Consider the following 10,210-nt stretch of genomic DNA (forward strand, 5'->3'; position numbering starts at 1 on the left):
GATCAGTCTGATGGTTGTCTTTGAGCATATGCATCTGCAGTGGTCAGGGTTTGGCAGACCCTCTCAGGGGAGAGCTATACAAGACTCCTGTCAGAAAGTGCTTCATAGCATCAGCAATAGTGTCTGAAGATGGGATAGATTTCTAGGTGGGATAATCTTTGGATAGCCTTTCCTTCAGTTTATGCTCCACTCTTTGCCCCTGCATTTCCTTTGACTGGAGTAATTCTAGATTAGTATTTTTGGGATGGGTGGGTGGACCAATCCCTCAAGCAGGCTGTGCCTAACCACTGGATATGGTCTCAACAGGTTCTATTTTCTCTTTTTTGGGTATTTTGGCCAATGTCATCCAAGTTTGGTCCTGGGTCTTGCATCAATGGCATCTGGGACTTCCTAGTGGCTACCCAGTTCTCCATCCTCCACTGATACACATCTCCACTCAATTTCCTGACCCTCTGAATATTTGCATTTCCTCCCACATCTGATCCTATACCCTTTCCCCCTCGCCTTTCTCTCTCTCTCTGTCCCAGGTCCCTCCTTCCCGCTTCCTCCCGTAATTAATTTGTTTCCCCTTCTAAGTAGTACTGAGGAATCCACATTTTGTTCTTCCTTCTTCTTGGGCTTCATATGGTCTATGAGTTGTTTTGTTGGTATTCCAAGCCTTTTGACTAATTAACTTATCAGTGACTGCATTCAATGTGTTCTTTTGTGACTTGGTTTTCTCACTCAGGATGAAATTTTCTTCTTTTTTTAACATTTTTTTAGATTTATTTATTTATTTTATGTATGTAAGTACACTGTCACTCTCTTCAGATACACAAGAGGAGGGCATCTGATCTCATTGTAATGGTTGGTAGCCACCATATAGTTGTTGGGAATTGAACTCAGGACCTCTGGAAGAGCAGCCAGTGGTCTGAACCACTGAGCCATCTCTCCAGCCCAGGATGACATTTTCTAGTTCCACCCATTTGTCTGCTAATTTAATGAAGTCATTCTTTTTTATACCTGTGGTTCTGGTCTACACCCAGGACTGAATTGAAGTGGTCAAACAGCTCCCTGCACCTAAATCCTGTGGGGGAGAGGGCTGGACTTTCAGAAGTGCAGACATTCCTGAGAAATCAGAGGCGACTATCCTCTGCCCACATTCCCTACACAAGAGGGAATTGCCTAGTGCTAACTGTGCCCCCTGGGTGCAAGGATCTAGGAGCAATCAGGGACAGGACCCTTCTGATTCCTGCCTGCTCCTAAAGCTGAAAGATAGTCACCAGGAATGCCTACACACCTGAGATCAGAGCACCTGTTCTCAGAAAAGGCTGAAAGAAAACAGGGAAACAGTTCTACAGGAGGCCTGACACAGATGCCTACGAGAGTGTCAAGCCACTCTCAGAAACAGCAAGATAAGCAAACACCAGAGAAAACCCAATGGCGAGAGGCAAGAACAGGAAACTAAGCAACAGAAATCAAACAACTTGGCATTATCAGAGCCCAGTTATCCCAGCAAAGAAAATACTTGACATCCAAACACACCAGAAAAGCAAGGTTTATATTTAAAAATCACATTTTTTGATAATGATGGAGGACTTCAAGAAGGACATAAATAACTACCTTAAAGAAATACAGGACAACACAAGTAAACAAGTAGAAGCCCTTAAAGAGGAAACACAAAAATCCCTGAAAGAATTACAGGAAAATACAACCAAAGAGGTGAAGGAATTGAACAAAACCATCCAGGATTTAGAATGGAAATAGAAACAATAAAAAAAGCACAAAGGGAGACAACCCTGGAGATAGAAAACCTAAGGAAGAAACAAGGAGTCACAGGTACAAGCATCACCAACATTATACAAGAGCTAGAAGAGAGAATCTCAGCGGCAGAAGATACCATAGAAAACATTGAAATACCTGTCAAAGATAATGTAAAATGCAAAAAGTTCCTAGTCCAAAACATCGAGGAAATCCAGTGAGAAGATTAAACCTAAGGATAACAGGTATAGAAGAAAGTGAAGGCTCCTAACTTAAAGGGACAGTAGATATATTCAACAAAATTATAGAAGAAAACATCCATAACCTAAAGAAAGAGATGCCCATAAACATACAAGAAGCCTACAGAACTCCAAATAGATTTGACCAGAAGAGAAATACCTCACATCACATAATAATCGGAACACCAAATGCACAAAACAAAGAAAGAACATAAAAAGCAATAAGGGAAAAAGGTCAAGTGACATATAATGGCAGACTTATGAGAATTACATCCGATTTCTCACCAGAGACTATGAAAGCCAGAAGATTTTGGACAGATGTCATACAGACCCTAAGAGAACACAAATGTCATCCCAGGCTACTATATCCTGCAAAACTCTCAATTAACATAGATGGAGAAACCAAGATATCCCATGACAAAACCAAGCTTATGCAATATCTTTCTTCAAATCTAGCCCTACAAAGGATAATAGAAGGAAAACTGCAACACAAGGAGAGAAACTACACCATACAGAAAGCAAGTATATAATTTCCTTGCAATAAAACCAAAAGAGAGACAAACAAACATAATTCCACATCTAACAACGAAAATAACAGGAAGCAATGATCACTATTCATTAATATCTCTCAACATCAATGGACTCAATTCCCCAATAAAAAGACATAGACTAACAAACTGGATATGTAAAGAGGACCCAGCATTTTGCTGAATGCAGGAAACACACCTCAGAGACAAAGACAGACACTACCTCAGAGTAAATGGCTGGAAAACAACTTTCCAAGCAAATGACCTCAAGAAGCAAGCTTGAGTTGCCAATCTAATATCCAATAAAATTGATGTTCAATCAAAAGTCATCAAAAAAGATAAGCAAGGACACTTCATATTCATCAAAGGAAAAATCCACCAAGCTGAACTCTCAATCTTAAATATTTATGCACCAAATGCAAAAGCACCTACATTCACAAAGGAAATCTTACTAAAGCTCAAAGCACACATTTCATCTCACACAACAATAGTCGGAGATTTCAACACCCCACGCTCATCAATGGACAGATCATGGAAACAGAAACTAAACAGAGACACAGAGAAACTAACAGAAGTTATGAATCAAATGGATTTAACAGATATTTATAGAACATTCCATCCTAAAACAAAAGGATATACCCAACTCTGAGCAATTCATAGTACCTTCTTAAAAATTGACCATGCAATTGGTCAAAAAACAGGCCTCAACAGTCCTAAATATAAAATATAATATAAAATTTAAAATATAAAATATAAAATTTCTTGATGGGACTTTAATCAAGCAAGTGAAAGATCTGTATGACAAGAACTTTAAGTCTCTGAAGAAAGAAATTGAATATCTAAGAGGATGGAAAGATCTCCCATGCTCATAGAGTGGCAGGATTAATATAGTAAGAATGGCCATTTTGCAAAAGCAATCTACAGATTCAATGCAATCCCCATCAAAATTACCACTGAATTCTTTACAGAGATATAAAGAGAAACTTGCAAATTCATTTGGAATAACAAAAAACACAGGTTAGAAAAAACTATACTCAAGAATCAAAGAACTTCTTGGGAAATTACCATCCCTGACCTCAAGTAGGTATTTCGGTCCGATAAGACCAGTGGAAAAGAATTGAAGACCCAGAAATGAACCCATACATCTTTGGTCATTTGATCTTTGACCAAGGAGCTAAAACCATCCAATGGATGAAAGATAGCATTTTCAACAAATGGTCCTGTTTCAACTGGAGGTAAGCATGTATAAGAATGCAAATAGATCCATTCTTATCACCCTGTACAAAGCTTAAGTCCAAGTGGATCAAGGACCTCCACATCAAACCAGATATACTCAAACTAGTAGGAAAATAGTGGGGAAGAATCTCAAACACAGGTACTGGGAAAATTTCCTGAACAAAACACCAGTGGCTTATGGTCTAAGATCAAGAATGGACAAATGGGACCTCATAAAACTGCAAAGATTCTGTAAGGCAAAGGATACTGGACACATTAGGACAAAATGGCAGCCAACAGAGTAGGAAAAGTACTTTGCCAATACTACATATGATAGAGGGCTAAAATCCAAAATTTGCAAAACCTCAGGTTGTTAGACTCCAGAGAATCAAATAACCCTATTAAAAATGGGGTACAGAGCTAAACAACCTATTCTCAGCTGAGGAATATCAGACGTCCCACAAGCACCTAAAGAAATGTTAAACATCCTTAGTAATCAGGGAAATGTAAATGAAAACAATCCTGAGATTCTACCTCATACCAGTCAGAATGGCGAAGATAAAAAAACAAAACAAAACAAAACAAAGCTCAGGTGACAGCAGATGCTGGCGAGGATGTAGAGAAAGAGGAACCCTTCTCTATTGTTGGTGGGACTGCAAATTGGTACAACCACTCTGGAAATCAGTCTGGAGGTTCCTCAGAAAATTGGACATTCCACTACCTGAGGACCCAGCTATACCTCTCCTGGACATATACCCCAAAGATGCACTAATATACAACAAAGACACATGCTCCGCTATGTTCATAGCAGCCTTATTTATAATAGCCTGAAGCTGGAAAGATCCCAGATGCCCTTTAACAGAGGAATGGATACAGAAAATTTGGTATATCTACACAATGGAGTACTACTGAGCTATCAAAAACAGTGACTTCATGAAATTCATAGGCAAATGGAATGAACTACAAAATATCATCCTGAGTGAGGTAACCCAATCACAGAAAAGCACACTGGGTATGCACTTATTGATAAGTGTATATTAGCCCAAAATGTTGAATTACCCAAGATGCAATCCACAGACAACATCAAGCTCAAGAATAAGGATGACTAAAATGCAGATCCTCTCACTCTTTTTTAAAATGGGGAACAAAAAATATCCATAGGAGTGAATATGAAGGCAAAGTTTAATGCAGAGAGTGAAGGAAAGGGCGTTCAGAGCCTGCTGCACAAGTGGCCCTTATATATATTTATGCAACCACCAAAACTAGATAAGATTGATGAAGCTAAGAAGTGCATACTGAAAGGGACTGGATATAGATCTCTCCTGAGAGACACATCCAAAGCATGTCAATTACAGAGGTGAATGTTAGCAGCCAACCACTGAACCAAGAACTGAGCCCCCTTTGGGGGAGTTAGAGGAAGAACTGAAAGAGCTGAAGGGGCTTGCATTCCTGTAAGAACAACAATGCCAACCAACCAGAGCTTCCAGGGACTGAACCACTACCAAAAGACTATACATGGACTGACTAAGGTCTCCAACTGCATATGTAGCAGAGAATAACCTTGTTGGGGCAGCAGTGCAAGCAGAAGCCCTTAGTCCTGACAAGTTTGGAGCCCCAGTGTAGGTGAATGTTGTGGGATGGTGGTAAGTGGGGTGGATGGGGGGAGAACACCCATATGGGCAAGGGGGAGGGGATGGGGACTTATGGACAGGAAACCGGGAAAGAGAATAACATTTGAAATGCAAATAACAAAATATATCTAATAAAAAATAAAATTTCGAAAAAACAAAGAAAACACACACACACCACCAAAAAACCCCATCAAGTTCTGGTCCCTAGCTCTGTCTAGACACAAAGAGTCATCATAACCATCTGTCTGGTTTTCTTTGACTCATCCTAAGAGCTACAGCAATTTACAAAGAAATGCATTTTTTGGTTTATATGAATTTATCTCCATGCTGATTATTATCTGGTCATTTTGTGGGACGAATCTGCATAGTCAAGTCACAATGTGAAATGTGGACTTAAAATGCCACCAGAAAATTAGATTCCTTCAGATGTCATCAACCAGGGCAGGAAGTTTTAATAGTATCAGCTAACAGGTAAAAATCAGTGGAATAACATGGCAGATATTAATTGGCAAACCCATTTATGTGACTGAGAGATTTCTTTTTGTCTCACAGCACGTTAAGTGCTGCAGTGCCTTCAAGGAGGCTTGCTTCAGCTGCTTGTTTCCTAGAATTAAGATGATTGAGTGACCACAGGGATAGAGGCATGTGGCTGTCAAACCAGTTATAAAGAGTAGGTTGTTTTGTGGCAGAAAAAAGCATAGCACTTGTATGGAAAGACCTACGAAATGCAGGATAAAGAGTACCGCAAAAGATATTAGAACTCTCATGGCTTTCACATGAGCTTCTGTGTTGAGGTCTCTGAGTCCTGAACCATCTGAGTGCATTTGCCTGATGTGTCTCCAGAGGAAAACAATCAACAGGAAGCAGGTAATCAGGGATACAATAATGAAAAAGAAGATTCCCAGATTGGTTAAACTTTGGTTAATAAGGAAGACATTTTTCTGCTGCTGGAGCCAAGACGTGTTTCCCCAGTACATTTTACTGTTGTTAAGCATCTTTGAAAATTGTGGAAAACATAGTAACCACGAGGTAAGTAAGCATCCTGACAGAAAGATAAAAACCACACGGACTCTACTTTTCAGCCAGAGAAATACAGAGTTGGAAAAATTTGCTATCTTTAGAAAGTAGAGGATATTGAGGTTGGTAGCAAACCAGACACTTAAGTGATTGAGAAACACCCATATGTAAGTAATATATTCAGTTATGTTTCCAAAGGTAAGTATGTGTGGAAAAAATACTTGCATATACCCCTGTAAAATTATTATCCATACGACACCAATTCTGGAAATCGCCAAGCCAATGAGAATGAAACCAATCTTAGAGAGCTTCTTGTTCTTGGCATACTCCATGCAGTTTGCAAGTGCAATGAATGTGTCTCCTAAAACCCCCAGCACTGCCTCACTAGTGACAACACAAAGGAGGATGCCTTCTGCTGCACTCAGCATTTTTGCAGATCTCGAAGTTGCTCCTGTTGCATCTGTTATAAATTATCTGCTGGAGAATGTCCCATATGTTGGCTTCTTGTTGGAGGGGTTATGTCTTCTCTATCTGCAAGTTTTTCAAGCCTATTGTCATGTGATGGAACCAGAACTTTATGGGTCTCTTTTCTATTGTTTTTGAAGATTTAGCTTGTCTATAAAATGTGTGCAGACTAATGTTTGCTTGCAGTTTGTTAATAAGCAAATGGAAGTTTCTATTTCATAAAATTTACGTGTTCCTTTGAGGCTATTTGCATTTAGCAATCAAATGTGGAGTATGAGCATCAAATACACTGGTCAGACAACAGACATCAGCACTGCTCTGCCTCCTTTTCATTATGAGTCCATCATCATCAACTAGGTATGGTGCCACATGCTTGTAGTTCTAGCTCCTTGGGAAGCTGAGATTACTTGAATCCAGGGACCTGAATTGGAGACCTAGGTTATGTAGTAAAAGAACTTCAGAAAACAGAAAGAGTCCGAACTCCCAAAACCATGAAAGAACAAAACAATACATCAAAAGTATATAATGCTTAGAAGCACAGTTAAAATATATAAAAACTGTAGGAGGAACCAATGAAGATAATCCCTAACTCCAAACAACTGACACTATTGAGTTGAGAAGTGTCATCAAGCAGCTATGGTGATTTATATAATGAATTCTGTGACCTCTATGGACAAAGATTTTGATGGTGAATTTTGAATAGTCTTTTCATTTACCATGTTTCAGTTTTACCATTTCCTTTCCTTTACTCATTCAAGAAATATTTCTGATCTCAGAGGTAAGACGCTGTTTCATAGACTCATAATCCCTTCTTAGTTGTGAGGCTTGTGTAAAAACCTCACGTAAATAGATAAATGATTCTAAAGTTAAAAGCAACATTTAATGAGTGTTTAATATGTTAAACACTTCATATTTATCTTCTCACCTAATCTTCAGTATCTTCATTTAAATAGTAACTATTTTATTATTGTTATTATTAATGTATGTGAATATGGGTGTCTTTGAGATTGGATTTCTTTACATATTTTGGGCTACATGTGACACTCCTGTCCAACATTTATATCTGGGGATTATGGTCATGCACCAACCCCAATGATATTTTCAGATTTAAATGAAAAAATGGACCATTAGAGGAAATAAAGACTTCTCTTTCTCTTGCCCTGACTAATGGGTACAAAGTGCTGGACATCACAGTGAAACACTCAGGCATAAGCACACTGTATTTGAAAGGCATTGGATTAGGGTACAAAAGTGTTAACACCATTGTTGAAAGAATTAGGTACCTACATGAAAGGGAACAGAGTGGACCTGTCCTTTACATATTATGAAACCTCAAATGATTGTAGGCCAAAACCCCTCAGATAAGAACTGAATCAATAACACTTCAAAGAAAACCTAATGATAAATCTTCTTGAGGTAGAATTTGACAAAATTATCCAGTGTGACTGGAAAAGCATATGCAACAATGCTAAACAGATATACTGGATTTTGTTTGTCAGAAAATCTTGTAAAAATGGTGTGTTACGACAGGTCTTCCTGGTTGCTGCCGCTGCAGAGAGCCCGTGGGCAGCACCCCACGAGCGAACTTGAGCCTCGGGACCACAGGAGACCCTGTGAGAGAGAGACCCAACCCCTTGGTCAGGTGGGCACTCCTGAGGCTGCAGGGCAGAAGAGACCACCAACACTGCTCACCCCTGCCCACATCCCTGGCCCAAGAGGAAACTGTATAAGGCCTCTGGGCTCCCGTGGGGGAGGGCCCAGGAGCAGCAGGACCCCTGCCTGAGACACCGCCAGAACCTGAAGGAAACAGACCGGATAAACAGTTCTCTGCACCCAAATCCCGTGGGAGGGAGAGCTAAACCTTCAGAGAGGCAGACAAGCCTGGGAAACCAGAAGAGACTGCTCTCTGCACACACATCTCGGACGCCAGAGGAAAAAGCCAAAGACCATCTGGAACCCTGGTGCACTGAAGCTCCCGGAAGGGGGGGCACAGGTCTTCCTGGTTGCTGCCGCTGCAGAGAGCCCGTGGGCAGCACCCCACAAGCGAACTTGAGCCTCGGGACCACAGGTAAGACCAAATTTTCTGCTGCAAGAAAGCTGCCTGGTGAACTCAAGACACAGGCCCACAGGAACAGCTGAAGACCTGTAGAGAGGAAAAACTACACGCCCGAAAGCAGAACACTCTGTCCCCATAACTGACTGAAAGAGGAAAACAGGTCTACAGCACTCCTGACACACAGGCTTATAGGACAGTCTAGCCACTGTCAGAAATAGCAGAACAAAGTAACACTAGAGATAATCTGATGGCGAGAGGCAAGCGCAGGAACCCAAGCAACAGAAACCAAGACTACTTGGCATCATCGGAGCCCAATTCTCCCACCAAAACAAACATGGAATATCCAAACACACCAGAAAAGCAAGATCTAGTTTCAAAATCATATTTGATCATGATGCTGGAGGACTTCAAGAAACGCGTGAAGAACTCCCTTAGAGAACAAGTAGAAGCCTACAGAGAGGAATCGCAAAAATCCCTGAAAGAATTCCAGGAAAACACAAACAGTTGAAGGAATTAAAAATGGAAATAGAAGCAATCAAGAAAGAACACATGGAAACAACCCTGGATATAGAAAACCAAAGGAAGAGACAAGGAGCCGTAGATACAAGCATCACCAACAGAATACAAGAGATGGAAGAGAGAATCTCAGGAGCAGAAGATTCCATAGAAATCATTGACTCAACTGTCAAAGATAATGTAAAGCGGAAAAAGCTACTGGTCCAAAACATACAGGAAATCCAGGACTCAATGAGAAGATCAAACCTAAGGATAATAGGTATAGAAGAGAGTGAAGAATCCCAGCTAAAAGGACCAGTAAATATCTTCAACAAAATCATTGAAGAAAACTTCCCTAATCTAAAAAAAGAAATACCCATAGGCACACAAGAAGCCTACAGAACTCCAAATAGATTGGACCAGAAAAGAAACACCTCCCGTCACATAATAGTCAAAACACCAAATGCACAAAATAAAGAAAGAATATTAAAAGCAGTAAGGGAAAAAGGTCAAGTAACATATAAAGGCAGACCTATCAGAATCACACCAGACTTCTCGCCAGAAACTATGAAGGCCAGAAGATCCTGGACTGATGTCATACAGACCCTAAGAGAACAAAAATGCCAGCCCAGGTTACTGTATCCTGCAAAACTCTCACCTATCATAGATGGAGAAACCAAGATATTCCATGACAAAACCAAATTTACACAATATCTTTCTACAAATCCAGCACTACAAAGCATAATAAATGGTAAAGCCCAACATAAGGAGGCAAGCTATAACCTAGAAGAAGCAAGAAACTAATCGTCTTGGCAACAAAACAAA

At 40.1% G+C, this 10,210-nt stretch overlaps 1 protein-coding gene across 1 annotated transcript; it reads right to left on the minus strand.

Annotated features, from left to right (window-relative positions):
* Positions 1-5,870: 5,870 nt before the first annotated feature.
* On the minus strand, positions 5,871-6,797 carry Tas2r107 (taste receptor, type 2, member 107). Its single transcript, NM_023995.1, is given in 1 exon segment — positions 5,871-6,797. A coding segment is annotated over 1 exon segment (927 nt).
* Between the last annotated feature and the right edge of the window lie 3,413 nt (positions 6,798-10,210).

Source organism: Rattus norvegicus, chromosome 4, assembly GCF_021556685.1.
Source record: "Rattus norvegicus strain SHRSP/BbbUtx chromosome 4, alternate assembly SHRSP_T2T, whole genome shotgun sequence".
Taxonomy (NCBI): domain Eukaryota; kingdom Metazoa; phylum Chordata; class Mammalia; order Rodentia; family Muridae; genus Rattus; species Rattus norvegicus.